Source organism: Vidua macroura, chromosome 3 (assembly GCF_024509145.1).
Source record: "Vidua macroura isolate BioBank_ID:100142 chromosome 3, ASM2450914v1, whole genome shotgun sequence".
Taxonomy (NCBI): domain Eukaryota; kingdom Metazoa; phylum Chordata; class Aves; order Passeriformes; family Viduidae; genus Vidua; species Vidua macroura.
In genome coordinates this window covers 59,899,214-59,916,084 of record NC_071573.1, presented here as the reverse complement: position 1 = coordinate 59,916,084, position 16,871 = coordinate 59,899,214, and the positions used below count along the sequence as shown (strand labels likewise).

The window sequence follows — 16,871 nt, the reverse complement described above, 5'->3', positions numbered from 1 at the left end:
TATATGTTACTTCAGCTAAACCAACAGTATCATACAGCACAGTCAATTAAAACAAAATGATGGATTTAGGGACACAACCAAATCGGACACGGTTTGTGACTTGGGCTTTCATGCAACATTTGATGAAAAAGCATGCAATACTGAGGATGCATATGAAGTTTATTGTATCCCACATGCTGAAAGCACAGGGTCTGTCACTAAATAAGAAAAAAACTAATTTAAAAGATGAAGATGGGAAATGACAGTAAGGCAGAATGCCACAGCCCACATAGCAAATTTTACTTTAGCACATGGGGGTGTAAAGAAAGGCTAGTATACTATGCTGCACTGGATTTTACTCAGTTCATATGTAGCAACCACCACAACATTCTCAGGTACAGTAGGTTAATAAACTTCTGTTTCAGAACAAAAAAGTATCTTTCCCAGAGGCATCTTCAAAGTTTTCCTGATTTTCCTGGGATCCTTGGTTTCTTCCTTTTACTTCTTCTAAATATAAATTAAATTCAGGAAGAACAATTTTAAAACAATACTGTAAATTAAAAGCTTATCTTTTAAGATAAACTGATTTAACCCAGTGAATGGTCTAGACACCTGAGTCTATACTTCTACTTCAGAAACTGTCCACTGTTCAAGTAGATGTTTATCTAAAAAAATACAACAAAAAAATTCAAGGGCAGTGGGAAAAACACTCTGAACCAGGAACTATTGATCAGGAAAAAAATAACCCTCAGCCTTTTATTTGCTCTGTTTGCCATGCAGTGCAGGGATGAGCACTTGTGTGTAGTATATTCTCCAGTCTGGCTTGCTTTAAAGCCTGTGAGGCTACAAACCTTCTGTCTCTGATGGATTGTCATAATGCACCTCCATAAGGACAAATAGAGGGTCGGCTGCTGTGCCGATGGATAAGCCAACATGAGGAGGGTAGGTGAAGCCCTGGAAGCCAATACACACAGAAATCAATTAAAAAATCAAGTTTTTGCCATAGTTAAGTGTTAATTTCTCTTTGTAAGTACATTGACTCTTTCTTGCAATCATATGATCATATTAATGATAACATTTATAAATATCACTTCTTTTACAGTTTTCTGAACATGGCATTGTGATAAAATATACAAATTACGTACTCAATAAGCTTAATAACTATGTCAATATAAAATAGTCAATCCCATGCTTCCCAGAGGACAAGGCTCTCAGCAAATTAGTCTCTCACCTCTGACCCTGCTTTGAGTAGGAGGCTGGATTAAAGACTTCCTGAGGTCCTTTCCAACCTGAATTATCCTGTGATCTTATGATTATTTATTCTGTATTTATTGTTTGAGTAGAAAAGGAAAATTCCATTTTAAACTTATAAACATTGCATCATCAAGCACTTAGTCTGACAATAAAACTCTTATGAAGAAAGCGAATCAACATTTTAAATGTTCCCAGCTTCTAAAAGCAGTAATTTCCAGGGAATACTGAGGTTGCATATAATTAACTTGCTTTTTCTGCACAAATAACTGTATTCTAAGTAAAATGACTTGAGCAATAAAGGTGATCTTTATGGCTATGTTTCCACTAGCAAGCCAATAAAGAAGTAGCTCTGCATGGTGAAACAGCTTGTGCTGGACCCACTGCCCCCAAATGATGCTCCTCTGGACAAGCTCTGGTGAGGTCCCATTTATTGCTAAAGGTGCTGGTTTCACCCCTGTATGTTTATTTTGACTTCATCCCAGAGAGGCCTGTGCAAATTCTCAAGCCACTCATGATGATAAACAAAGCTTTATAAGTGGGGATAACTGGGAGATTTACTTCAAAAGCTCACTCCGAATCAAGCCAAAATACCAGTATTTCCTAAGTGAACTCATTTACCAAATTCACTTTAATTGGAATTCATCTGCACCATTTTATAGTATGTAGCTAATATTTTATTATGCAATTTGACATTCTATCTTTCTGAAGCTTGATGGACATTAATGAATTATTGTAGTATATATAAAAATTATTATCACCTTCATTCTACATAAAGGTAAGCTACAGTTAGTGAAATGGGTACTTGGGCATACCTGAATGTAACCCAGATCTGTCAGATTCCTCTCTACAGATCTTTAACAACAGGATCATCCTTGCAAAAACCTCCATAGGGCTTGTCAAATGATAACTTATTTATATGAGTTTTTAATTTCACTTAGATTAAGACAGTTAAAAGAACAAATACTAGGTCAGAGCATAGCTGATGGCAAAAATGCACAAATCATACACCAGGGATACTGCTCCTAGTGGATAGGACTTCTTTTGATGGGTCCATGTAACAACTCTTACTTCCTCACACTGCAGCATTTGCAGATGGTTTTGGACTGCAGGCTGGCAAACGAAGGTTCAAGAAAGTATCATCAGCCCAGTCCCTCTGGGATGTGCCCAAACCATCGTTTGGGTGGGCACACAGTGAATCAAGGGCATAAAGAGCTGGGATTCTTTAGGCAGACATGCTGTGTTATGTCAGCTGAAAGCATTAACTGCATGCAGTTAATGCAGTCTAAATTAACCAGGCTGCAAATACAGCCTGGGGTGGGCATGGCATCACAGGCTGTATTTTCTGTAGATATGCCTCACTCTTATATGTAAAGTGGTCCTTATGCTGGCTCTGCATTGTTACAGGATCTTTATTACACTGAAATGATGTTTCTTTGGACAGGTAGGAAACTTCAGAATGATATGCTTGAATGGGGTAACAGTGAAACCAGGTGAGGCACAAAATTAATTAAATTCATGTATAACTTCATTTGGTGAGTTGTGCCTCTGTGTCTTTTATGAAGTCACCTGCAGACACTGCTTTTCTTTCTGTCATTATCCACAGGTAGCAGATGCCGGTCATTGCTGGAGGCACTGTATTTCCATGTCAGATACAGCGACAGATTTCCATGCTCCAAAGTTATCTTTCTCCCCTAAGGCACCAACTCCCTCTCTACTGTTTTCCTTACTTTTGGTTGTCACTCAAGGTGACCACTGCACTACATACTTGAAAGGCCAAGAGGAGGTTGAGGACTTACTGGTGAGGCATTTAGAGACTGTGATCCTGTGTCCTTAAAAACAGACAGATTAAGTAATCACTAATATACTAGGGAGAAATTTCATGATGATACACACCCTCACAAAGCCCCACTGATGAACCATGCTAGACAGACATTCATCCTACCTCTCCTCCAATGGCCCAAGCAAAAATGACCGTCTCACAGGTAAGAAAAGAGTCTGGCATGTTGGGGTGGTAACACTCATGCCCATAGTCCAGAACACTGTCATTCAAACTGCTGCTGCACTGGTATAGGAGGATATGGTGCACCAGGTTCTCATGGCCTTTCTGGATCAATGGCTCAACCTATCAATGGTAAAATTAAAAGAAAAGAAAAAAAGAAAATGTATCTCAATGTGACTATTTCAATGCAGGTATGAAGACAGGACTAAAAATTCTATGGTACTTTCATTTTAAATAAGACTCAATGTTAGATTGTACTTAGCTTGAGATGTAACCCTAGCACTCTGGAAACTCAAGGACTGAAGTTCCCAAAATTTTCATTTTGCCCAAGTGCATCAATGAGGGTCAGGAAAAACATTGAGCATCTGGACAAAACCTCTGTTACAATCTTGCTTGTTCTCTCTTCTCCCATCCCAGTCTTGCACTGTCACTTTTTTTTTCTCCCTGCCCAATCTTGTTTAGCCACATTCCAGCAGGAAGGGGGATATAAACCAGCTGAAAGTTTGTTTTGCTGAACCAGCTTGGTGTCTGAACTACTCAGGTTTCCATCCCTGTTTCTGCCTCTTTTGTACTATTTCAAATTACATCTGCCCATAAATTCTGTGTATCTAGGGTGAGCCTAGAGGTTTACTCCACATTCCTCAGCAGCTCAAAATGGAATTTCAAATTTTTTTGACATCTACAAGAAATTAGATTTTTTTTTTAATCTGGTCAGTTGTAAAGATTTTATTAACATGAAGTCATTCTTGAGAGGTTGGGTGCTCCAGCCTGTTTATGGCAGTGATGAGCTGGAGGGCTCTCAGTGGTGCTCCAGTGCCCCCCAGTATAATTACACCACAGAACTTCTGCATAGGCTAAAATGATTTAATTTCCATGTAAGTGTTCACTCTCTGTTTGGATGGGTGATGTTAAATCATCTCTGTCAGAGATGATGTCCCTGGGGTAAATATGAATACTTCTGAAAAGAATTATTTTGCATTTCAGAATGATCGTATTCCACAAAATATCAGCATATAGAGGACAATATTAAAATGAAAGGAGTTTACCCTTGCTTTTCCTTTCAAAGATTTCATCCCATTCTATCACCTCTACCTTGAAGTTCAATAAGATATAGATTAATATTTTCACAAGAAAAGTAAAGCTTTGACAGTGCATCTTCAGGATGCCATGCAGTATTGCATTTCAGTATTAGGAAAGAGAAGGTTACTTTTTAAACAGGAAAAGAATATATATGCATCCTAAGTTTGAATCCATTTCATTTTGCAGGCACATTCATGTGCTGCTGGAGGACAGGAACAGGGTAAGCAGGAGCAGTTTATTATATTATTACAATATTGTCAACACAATTTCTCTCTCTTCATTTTGTTCAAACCACTAGATCAATTACAAAAGAGGAAGGGCAGGAGGCAGCAGCCAGAGCCTGTGTGCATCAAGGCCACCATTGCTGACATGCATCTGCAAAGTACATTGGAGATGGGCTCTTGGAGAGGTCAGATGCTGCTGAATACCTGCATGTCCACCCAAGAAGAGCACAATCCACTTCACTACACTTAGAAATCAGTGGAAGGATGCCAATTGATTCAGATGCACCAAAGTTTTGTTCTGGAGGCAAGACTGAAATACTCCATAGGGGATCATACTGTTCTCAGTAATCCCTGAAACAGTAATCCCTGTTTCAGTTAGCATTACCACCACTGAGAATTACTGCACTGTGGAAGTAAAAGGTATTTTTGAAGAAGATGAATCAGCTTTTCCATGAAATAAGAATGTATTCCCCAATAGATCAGACTGAATGACAAAGATTCAGAAATCCATTGCAGCTTGATGTTGCTTCTTCCCTCTTATCCATCACACACTTGCACATGTATCCAAGTACTGCAAAGCCCAAACACAGTCATAACATGGCAGCTTATACATTAAATACCAGAATGTACCTCAAGATTTTTGAAACTCTGCATACTGTATATGTTAGTCAAGGAAATGGTTATGGGAATATTATCCCTATATCTACCAAGAAAAGAGAGAACTTTTGTCCCAACATGTGATAGTTCCGCCTGCTGCTACAAGATCCCAGCACCTGCTGTGCTTACAATCACTACTTCAAAACCAGCTTCCCCTCAAAACAATGGGACATCACCAAAATTAGAAACTCACATCCTGTCATTGGTTTTTAGTGTCAGTTACCTAAACAATTACAGCACTTCAAAAAGCAGTTTTTGTTCGGCTTTCTTTAGTGAAGAAAAGAAAAACAAAAACTATAACAAATCCTTACACATCTTTCCAATGCAAACTTACATTCTTCAGATGCAGAAATAAGTAATGAAGAGCAGCAGTAAAGTTACTTTTCACACATTTTTACTACAACCTGGTTAAAGATAATTTCTCCCTTTTTAAATAGCATATAAATAAAAAAGAAAGAAAATATTAGAGAGGTCAAAATTCTATTTTATAAAAACTTAGGAAAATTTCATTAATCCTGCATTGTTCCAAAATGCATGGAAATATTTTAAAGGCTCACAGCATTACTGCTAAATTAAACAAGAGAAGGAAGAGGAACAGAGCCCTTAGACACTTCTCTGATCTGAAGAATAACTAACTGTATTTACTTACTAAGATAACTTCAGCAGAAAAGAAAATTTAAAAATACAGTCCCATACTCTATTGCATTGTTTAAATGGAGCAGGGGTTCAAATATGCCATTCTATATCCCAGGTGAGTTCTGCCCTATTTACTCAGCTATTGGTCATTTTAGCTTACAGAAAAGTTTGGTTATTTAGGCTGCCTCATACTTCCTCTCTGACTTTCCATAAAGTACAGCTGTACAGATTACTTTGCTCCAAGCCAAAAAGAAATTTCCAAACCTCATTTTTTTCTCAAATATACAAAATCTTGTTTTCTGGCCAGCCTTACAAGTAATGATGAACAACAATTGAGGTTTTCAAATAAAGGGCCAAAAAGAAATTTCCAAACCTTATTTTTTTCTCAAATATACAAAATCTTGTTTTCTGGCCAGCCTTACAAGTAATGATGAACAACAACTGAGGTTTTCAAATAAAGGGCCAAATTCAGGAAATCAGTGCATTCAGAAGTGCACATAAGTAGTCCTAGGTCTAAAATTAGCTGCTAAAGTAAGTATCTATAATTAAGTATCTAGTCAGGGTGGCCTGTTTACCAGAGTACTTGTAGCCTCAATGAATGATAACACAATTTTCAGAGCTCTACTTTTCCTGGTCTCCAGTCAAAATGATAGCGGACCAGCCCTGAAGAGTCACCATGACCATTTTGTTAATTTGTGCAACATTTAGGATATTTATGGAAAGAAAATAATTTGAAGTGGCATGCCTGGGCAAAGGAGTGAAATACACACAAAAAAAGTGATAAAAACAGTCATGGTACACAGTAGTCATTGAACTTCGCAGATTTAAGTGAACAGCTAATTTTTTATTTCGATTCTTGTTTATACACAGCCTTGTTTGCTCTGTCTCTTACTACAAGGGGACTCTAAAATGACACTTGGAGCCAAGCAATAAGATAAACAATAATTGAGTAATTTAGATGGGATGTAGTGAAAATGGGAATCCACCTTTCATTTTCATTAATTATGAAGAAACCTGTGACTTTGAAACGTATTTCTTTCCTCTGTTCTTGCCACTTCCTACCAACCTCTTGTTCGCCAAAGAAGTAAAGAAAGAAACTTAAAGGAGACTAAAATGGAATGTGCATAGTACTACCTATCTTCCCCATTTTACCTCATTCTTTGAGGATCATCTGTGGAATTTTCACTGTTGCTGACGTGCAAGGAAGACCCAGCTGTCAGGGTTCATCTCTTTGCCGTGTTATGAATAAGCCTGCAGAGATACTGCACCACCAGGCACCTCCATGACTTCTTCCCCTGCAGGCAAAGTGCATTTTCTGCTTGACATTTCCTAACTGCCAGAGGCATGGAGAACAAGAGCCCTACATCCACTCTACATCAAAATGCCCAAAGAGTTTGGGATTGCAAAAACATAAGTGCATGCAAAAAGGCACAACATCTCGTGTTTCTCATGAAACCTGCAGGACGAAGATCATTATTTATTATTCATGATCATTTGCTTTCTGCTTCTTCCTCTCCACCCTTCTTGAAAGCTTAGCCAAAAACTCTTTCAAACTGTGTACACTGACATACATGAACCTGACTCCCACTAACAGAGGTAAAAAATAATAGATGTAATATAAACCCCCAGCACCTCAAATCAAGGCTCCCAAGGAAGGAGGTATTTAAAATATATCACATTCAAATGTAAGTGAAGGCACTGACTTCTGCAACCAAAAGTATGAGTTATGGTCATGGTGCTTGGTTTGTACTCATCAGGTAGGCTGAGAGGTTTTAGAGAGCTCCCTTCATGGTACTGAATCTCTTAGGACTTGTGAAAATGCTGACTTTCAAAAAATACAAAATAAAAAAAATTCTAGTCATTATAATGTTAAGCCAGATGACATGTGTGCTGTTCACCTCTCATTTCGACAGAAGCCTTGTTTTAGTCAACAGGCTGATATCACATGAACAAAGAAAATGTTTATATCTGCCCGGGCTGCCTTACTCATCCTCAGTTTTTCTTCCTCTCTTCTTTTTTTCCTATTATCACTTTATCTATTGCACAGTCTGAACACTGTCATATGTTTTGGGGTTTTTTTCCTTATAAAAGAAGCCAAAATTTTAACATAACAGTGCCTTGCATCTCAAGCTGATGATAAACAGGGTCAAGATACTAATGTTTGATGTATTAAACAGGAGGAAAATGCAAACAGTTCAAAGTGGTCCAAGAAGTTAAATTTCCTACAAGTTAAAAACATGTCCAGAAACCTAGAGTCTTTCTTGCTTATTCCTGTTTTTCTGCCTTTTTATTTGGTCTGATTTCTCTGATGGTAATAAACATGGTTTGTTCTTTATGCCTGCTTGTGCAAATGATGAAAGTTATTAAAATATATCCATAGTCTCACCATAGTGTCCCTATTTAGAAAATACAGCCCACCAAATGTCAGAAACAAAAAACCTGATTTTATTTTTATATATGGAAATAGCAACGTGTTTCTGACCTGCTTTCAGCAATGTTTCTACACTAAAGTATCAAAGAAAATAATGATTTGGTTTTTTTCTGGCTCAAAAACGTAGTTCCAAATTCATCTTACATTTTAAAGACACGATGGTGCAATATATTGCCACTCAAATGATTCTGAATAAGGCTGCAGCCTTGCACAACACAGCACATTGTGTAGATAGACAGTGGTGACACATTGAAGAAAATGTAGTTTTTCAGTCTCAAAATAGAGACTAAAAATTTTATTTTTATACTAGCACTGCTACATCTAAGAGAGTTTCTAGTCTGTGGTTGGTTAATTCATTTAGATGAACTTGCCATGTCTCTGATTAACTCAGAGCAAAAAGTGATGGCTATGAAACTGCGTACTGACTGATTTAACTTGAAAATTTTCACAGAAGACCAGGTTATAGGGTCTCTGCTTATTGTACTCCTCATCAGGAGGAACTATTACATTCTTACCAATTAGTTTGGTCTTTGTACTTCTTTTGAAGACGTGTACCAAGCATATATATTAAAAATTATCTGACTTAGAAAACTTTTTCAAAGGGTGACATGATTTCTTCTCATTAGAATTCACCAAGATTTTTTCTGAGTTTTTTTAAAATGTAATTGCAAAATGATCAAATATTTATCTAAAACATCTTATTTAGGGGTTTAGATTTTTCTTCAGAAAAGCAAATACTTAAAATATTTTGCTTTATAAAGTTAGGTGTTTTTCAGAAAAATAATCTACATATTCCATTAAAAAAATCTCAGTTATATGGCTTTATTTTCCTATAAACATTCTGAAAGAAAACCACCAGACATTTGCTGCCTAACACTGCTCCTTGCACAAAACCCAGAGGTATGCTGAGCTAAAACAAGGGCTGGAAACACGTCTCTAGGCCGGGGTACATGTTGAAGCCCATGACTGCAGGGCGGACCAGGATTTTAACACTAACAACTGAACAGCACTCTGATGTTACCAGAAGAGCCTGCCTATACCAGCGTCACATCTGGGACACGAATCTGCTGCAGACTTTCAGCCCAGAGTTAAGGCATTCTGGGGTCAGGCAGGGACCACCCTCCCCATGCCTCCACCCTACCCCATCTGTCAGAAAGCATTAAATTAATGCCACAGAACAGTTAGAGCTGAAAGAGACACTTCCAGTGCTCAGCTGGCTGTGGTCTAGTGTGGACTAGCTGCTGTAATCTTTCCTGAGATCATTTGCACATACACAGCTTAGTGCTCATTTCTGTTTCCCTCACTGTACAATCTTGACCTTAAATTCAGTCATCATCTCCAACAAATCCCTTTAAATCATTCTCTATTCCAAATGCTTCTGAGTTTATACTGTGCCACTTAGAAAGGTGTATTTTTTGGTGAGTAAATTGCACAACATAGAGCAAAGCCACTGCTTCTGGTTCCCTCATGGTCATCAGGGATGATTACATCTGAGGTACAACAGGGAACATTACTGCTTAACTTGAATTGTCCTTCAAAGGTAAAAATGTTAACCCAAATTATTCTCATGCACATTTTTCGTACCTTCCAGCTGGGGAAAAATCTAACCTCAGCATTTAGTGACAGCTCTTGATTTTTGTATTTAAATAAAAACAGAGATGTAGACAAGAAAAAGGCCCAGGCAACAGAAACCATACCCAGCCCTAATCTCATAATGTGATTAGGCAAGGTTTCCTTTGAGGATGGAAGTTTTCCAGACTGAAACTTCTATGCAATTTAGGGCATTGAAATTTGTGTGATTTGTACTTAATATGTGTGGAGGGTTATTTTTCCCCAAAGTGAGATTCAAATAATAATTTTAATTTGAAATAACAATGTTATCTGATTGATTGATTGATTGATTGATTGATTGAAGCTGTATTGTTGGCATTTGGGCTTACCTGGTTTTGTGTATTCTTTTAAACATAGAATAAAAATTCTAACATCACTGAGGAGGAAAGGTCCTTACCACGGGAATGGAAAATCTTATTCAAAGCACAGATATTTCCTGTTCTTGGTGTAAAAAAAGGATTTGTTTACTCTGTGACTGTGTTGTTCAACGAAGGCTCTTATTTAGGTTTTATTACTACACAGCATTAATAAGTAATTACCATACATCTGTTTTAAGCTTTAGAATATTTATTGGAAAAGAATATGTACTTTCGGGTAAAATTTAATGGTTGCTGTGCTTTTAGCTTGGAGAGAAGGCTATATATCTAAATTTATATAAATCCTTCTATCCCCATATAGTGCTACTAATAATTACACTGTACATCCAGAATTTCTGCAGAACAACTTAAATATTTTAATTAAGAAAGACGAATCAAAAAACATAATAAAAAATAAGCCCAAACATTTAAAAACTAGTTAGAGATGGGTTGAGGATTTCTTGTTCTGTCTGTCATCATGTCCATTCTTAAGTTCTTATTCCTAATTAATTACCTGGAACTCTGCCACTCATAAGGAGTTTCAGACTTTAAAGACCTACAGTCATTTAGACTAAATCCAAAATAAGTATACCTGAAAGAAATACCAATAAAACATTGTTTCTGCCTGACATATGCCTGAAGATTTAAGATAATGCATTTAGTAATAGTTAAGAAGTATAACCCTGAGGAGCAATCTCATAAAAAGCTCAGGTCAAGCACAAACATGTTTCTTTTGGTTATGCATTCTGGCAGTACACTCATTGTACTCCTAAGCAGCAGAGCCACTGGCAGTGGTTGTGGTCTTCAGGATGGCCATAGATTCTCAGCACAATTGACACATTTCAAGCAGAATAATTGACAATTAATCATGAACATAATTACTTCCTTATGAAAACAATATCATAATAAAGTAATATGTTTCAGGTCTAAGGCCAAAATGAGTAGCCAATAAACAGTTTATAGTTATTCAAGAGGAACATATAATTTGAAGAGTAAAAATAATAAAGTCAGTGAAGCTACACCCATTTCTTCATGGAATCACCATTCTTGCACAGCAATGTTTTTTTCTTTGAGGCCGCGATGGCAGAGGTTTTAATTCTATTGTAGAACTGCAAAACAATCCCCTCAACCATGCAGCTAAAATAACATTATACTTTTTCTCCTCCTGCTTTGTGAGTGAGCGTGCAGCTCTGCCTGAAGACAGAACACATAAGAACTGACAGCATGCCCCTTTCTTGTTTTGCACATGCAGAAGTACACTACCAGGAAACACGTTTTCTGAAAATGACATGCTGACTTCTGTGAGGGGATACCAAAAAGGACCATATGTGAGAAAAACCTTAGGCATTCAGATACTGAGCTCCTAGAGGAGCCACTGACCTGCACACCCTGGCACCTTCAGTTTGAAGGGAAAGCAGGGGATTAAATAAGCACAAGGCTCCTGATTTTAACATGACAGCCTCCAGAGCAACACTCAGGAACTATTGCTCATAGCCCTCTAAAAACTTATATTTACAGGGTTGATATACAAACATAAGAGGGCTTACAAAATAAATAATAAGTAATAAGTAATAGTTAAGTAATGATCACAGTAATTCTATTTCCACATTTTCTCACCCAGAGTCAGATCCTGGTATACCCTTTTGCAAGACTTCATCACCCATCAACACATGCAGGAAGTCACAGAACAAGGGCTATTTTCAGATTACAGGGTTCTTTTAAAGTCTGCGTTAAAATTATACCATAGCAATTATCTACAAACCAAAACTGTGATTGGCACTTCATAAAACAGACACAGTTTCAGTCCCAGCAACTTAAGACACAGTAATGGAAAAGTCAGCAGTGCAGAAAGAAGGGGAAAGGGGGTTATGGTCAGTTCATCACACCTTGTTCCTCCCACTCTTCAGGGAGAGGAGTCTTTCTCCTGCTCCAGTGTGGGGTCCCTGTCGTGGGTGACAGTCCTCCATGAGCTTCTCCAATATGAGCCCATTCCATGGGCAACAGTTCTCCACAAACTGCTCCAAAGTGGGTCACTTTTCCACAGGATGCAGTCCTTCAGGCACAGTCTGCTCCAACACAGCTTCTCCACAGGGTGACAAGTCCTACCAGAAAACCTGCTCCAGCATGGGCTCCTCTATCCATGGGCCTGCAAGCCCCTGCCTGGAGCCTGCTCCAGCATGTTTCCCACAGGGTCACAGTGTCCTCTCAGGCATCCACCTGCTCCAGCATGGACTCCTCCAGGGGCTGCAGGTGGATCTCTGCCTCCTTGTGATCCTCCATGGGCTGCAGGGGCACAGCTGCTTCACCATGGTCTGCACCAGGGGCTGCAGTGGAGTCTCAGCTCCAGTACATGGAACATCTCCTCCCCTATTTCTTCACTGACCTTGGGGTTTGAATAGTTGTTTCTCTTCTCCTCTGGTATTCACTAGTCACAATTACATCTGCACAATAACTCTTATTTTTCTTCTTCTTAGATCTGTTATAACAGAGGTGTTCACACTATTTCTGATGGGCCCAACCATGGCAGGTGGAACGTCCATCCTGGAGCTACCTGGGATTGGCTCTGCTGGACATCGGGCAAGCTTCTGGCAGCTTCTCACAGAAGCCACCCCTGTAGCCCCCCTGCCACCAAAACATAGCCATGCATACAGTCTGCTATGAGTGGACATGGTGGAGAGACCTTTTCTGATCATTGTCTATTTTTCCACTGTTACTAATGTGGAGTTTATGGATCTATGCTCTGTTAATAGCTGTGACTACTGTACACTGCAAGTGAAAGCAAAGATGGAGAGAGTCATACTATCATTTTCTGAAAACTACCACCAGTAGCTGGGGTTGCAGATAAAAAGATTGGTACAGAAGAGAAATACTTCGATTAGATGGGAATAGAAAGTTCTGTTCCATTTAAACACCATTGGAGCAATTTAATTTGCCTTATTGAAAATTTGTTTAAGATGCTGCTACAATGTGATTTGTCTGAATTAGAAGGTTGATCTTCAGAAACAATGCCAAGATGCTAGTAGAACCAAGCTAGGTTTGTTCTGTGATCCATCCACACAAGCCCCATCAAGAGAGATTTTACTACCTACGAGCCTGCTGTTCTGGTATTTGCACAAAAGATGCTTTGTAACTGCTCATCTAAGGCCAAATGCTGCTCTGGAGTGTTTTGTTGACTGCTATGATAAGAAGTGCTGGATGTTTGGCTGCAGACAATTTTCTTATCTTTTCAGTTCATCACCTCGTCATAGGTTTACTTTAAAATCATATATAAAGCTAAGGATAAGGGAAAAAAAAAATAAAGACATCGAACAAGACAAAATGGGGTTAACCAATAGCAATGGTCTCCTGAAGATCACCCCAAAAATCCTCTCAGAACTGGGAGGTAAAACTCAGAGATCTTCACAAAAATTGTACTTTCCCCTTTTCCATGCTTACTTTTGGTCACATTTTAAAATAAGGCTGAAGTCATCTGACTTTTATTTAACCAAAAAGTCACGCAGCACACGTATTTTCCTACCACCATGATCAATACATTGCCATAATGAATGGATGTTGTTTTTATTTAGAAAGCAAAAAAAAGAAAATTGATTAAATTAACTAGACATTCAACTTTGCTGATGACAGAAGTAGGTTATTTTTGCATGCCAAGTATGGAATAAATAATGCAGCAATAACTGCATAATTTAAGAATTCTTATAGTTAAGATACACAAGTGAAATGAAAGAAGACTACTGCAAAATAAAAATATGTAAGAAATATAAAGTTTCCTAGGACAGCAAAATCTGTGGTCATATATCATTTAATCTGTGATCACGGAATGGAATAATACCTTAAACAATTTTACATATGAAATAATTTAGCAGAATATGAGAGAATTATGCATTTCTGTTATTTCCTCAGACAGTGCTTGGGAAATTTTTAATTTTCAGCCTGTTCAGTTACATGATCTTTAGCTCTGCAAAGCCTAATGGGCCAATTCAGGCTTGCACCGAAGAGCCAGCCCTGCAGATCAAAGGGCAGATAGCTTACAAGCTCTGCAGTGTAAGATGATTGTTTGGTTGCCAATCTAATTTACTGGGGCTGAAATTGCTTTGTAGGGGAATGCATGAGAAAATATAGAACATTTGTTTATGTCAGGCTGTATGATGCAATTTGCTAGAGTTATCACATTTAGCAAAATGTAAAAGTTCAGGCCGGAGAGTAACAAGCAGTTACTGTCTGCTATCACTCAAGTTAAAAATCAGTGCCCTCATTTAGGTACTGCAGGCTACAAGCTGCCCTTCTGGCTTCCAATCAATCAGTCTCTTAAACTGGAGTCCCTTTGTATTTTCACACAGGGGTCTTTGGTATTACTAAAGCATTCCACTGTCAAAAAGCACAGTTACCCTTGGCAACAAGTTTTTTGGAGTTTTTACTTCCTTATCAGTTTGCCCCGAAACAGACCATGAAGATTAACTGGCAGCTGCTGGTGTGTTCTAATACAGGCCTGCCTTTAATTGAAAAGAGGCTCCCTCTTCTAAGGAGATCAGCAATGGAAAACTTTAGTGCTGATATAAAAATATGCCTAATGTAACACTTCTCAGCTAATGCTAAATAATTAGGGTTTTTTTCCTACTTATATCATAATCCTGTTTCACTAGTCACATCATAGGCTTAGTGCCAAAAAATTACACAGGGCTGTGGTTGAGAGAAGTTCATTTTTCCCCACAGGCAAATTTTTTTAAAAAGTATTATTTTGCAATTTTTGCTTCTATCACAGTCTCTTATCTCCTCTGACTTTTTTGGCTGGGATGTATCTCCCCTGATTCATTCATCTGGGAGTTACTTACCTAATACAGGTTGGTGATCTGGGTTCTCTCATCCATCAGTGGAGAGATTGAACCATACATGAGATGCTTGAGCTCATACATTTCTGACAACTCCTCTAAGATGATACAAACAGCGAGTTTTGCCACTGTAAGGTCAATTAAGCAGCTGGTTCAAGCCCATAGATAAGTCAAGTTAGATGAGAGGAAGCCCCTCTCTATGGCTGAACATTTACTGTCTTTAATATGTTGCCTGAGTATTCATGGGTTGTACTGAAGAGATACTGAATTTTGACCACACAGCTTGATCCCCAGTTTCGGGCTTCTTCCCCATTTCAGCAGAGCTAGACCTGCTCACACCATTCTCATAAGCAGGTGCAAATAATGCATGTGGAAGGACTGCTTTGTACAAGAACCAAAACTTCTAAGAGCTTACAAAATGCAAATACCATCCTCCTTTCCAATGCCAAATGCCCTCTAAAACTAGATGTCTTATTTAAAATGTTCTCTTCCAGAATCAGAAATATTTTATGATCTTGGGCACAGCCACATCACAGCATTTCTGCTGGTATTTCTCTGTCTATACTAGTTTTGAAACAACCTATAAAGTTTAGAACTAAGGAAAAATGAGTTATTCTTAGAGAAAAGACGCGCAGATACAACTAAGTGACCATACTACCCAGTTTTGGGGTTCATTTTAGATAAAATGTTTTTCCTACTCTTGAAGTAAAATTCAATATTTGACATGTTTTTGACTAGGGGATTGTTACTAATGAAACCTGAGGAACTAGTTTTCCTGAGGAAAACACAGTGTTTTTAAAAGAAATTAAGAGAACATAGGGGAGAAATTTACAGTGTTGGAACTAGCACAGGCATGCTATGCTGAAAAGTTTCACACAAATAGATTATGGCACATCTGTCATGCAGGATATCCATACCAGTCTTTCACCAGTATATACTCTAAATTTTCTTTTTACACACAGCATTAAACAATTTGTCGGGTGGAGAGGGAAACCACAGGTCTAGAGGATTCACAGAAAATCTAGACAGTAGAAGAAACACTGTATCTTAAGGTATTTCAATTGCAGCAGAAAAAAACAATCAAGCACATGGAAGACCTGATGTAAATGTGAAGATAGAGTAATGATTATTTGAACAGTTATTTGAATAAGCAAGGCAGGTAAATTGAAGTGACAGAAGACATGGAGTATTGAAACCTAAACTAAAGATAGTAATAAAAAAGAGCTGCATCTGTAGAACCACAAGTAGAAAAAGCAGTTACGAACAAGCTTTGAATATAAAGCAAGAGATGTGTTTATTGAAACACTGGGAAGTATTTCTCATGATTTTCACTGTCTTGCTGCCGTAAACATCTTCATGATGCCTGCTCACAGTGAGGAAAAAAAAATTCAGCAAATAGTCTTACAACTTGTCAAAATAGAGAGACGTGTCATCACATACAGATCCACACACAGTGACAATCATGAAAATCAGACACCTAAACAGTACAAAAATTACAAGATTTCAAAAGATCCAGTCAGCTGTCACTGAATAATTTTTTTTTCAATTGAATGAGCAAAAAGAAAGAGACAAACCAGGTAATTTACAAGGGGGAGGATGCTGCAGAGACCCCTTTTCAGGATGTACTCCCTGGGATGTTCACCTCTGTCAGCCCTGCTCCCAGCCTGGTGCAGCAGTGTCTCTGCCTGTGTGGGTTCTCCCCATCCAGGAACCTGCCCTCAGCATGGCTTTAGCAGGGAGACAGAAACATTTTAATGCAAAGGTAGGTGTGGGACCTGTGCGTCTGCTCTACCAGTGGATCCTGCCCTCCCTCCTTCT

The 16,871-nt window shown here is 38.3% G+C and overlaps 1 protein-coding gene across 2 annotated transcripts in view; it reads right to left on the bottom strand.

The window, feature by feature from the left end:
- The window catches only part of MOXD1 (monooxygenase DBH like 1), a 49,903-nt gene that overhangs the window by 13,953 nt on the left and 19,079 nt on the right, over window positions 1-16,871 (bottom strand). For both annotated transcript variants that reach the window (XM_053973402.1, XM_053973403.1), the window contains exons 5-6: window positions 3,176-3,355; window positions 831-933 (exon numbers count right to left, since the gene is read on the bottom strand). In XM_053973402.1, coding sequence (XP_053829377.1) covers window positions 831-933; window positions 3,176-3,355 — 283 coding nt within the window. The remainder of the gene's footprint in view (window positions 1-830; window positions 934-3,175; window positions 3,356-16,871) is intronic.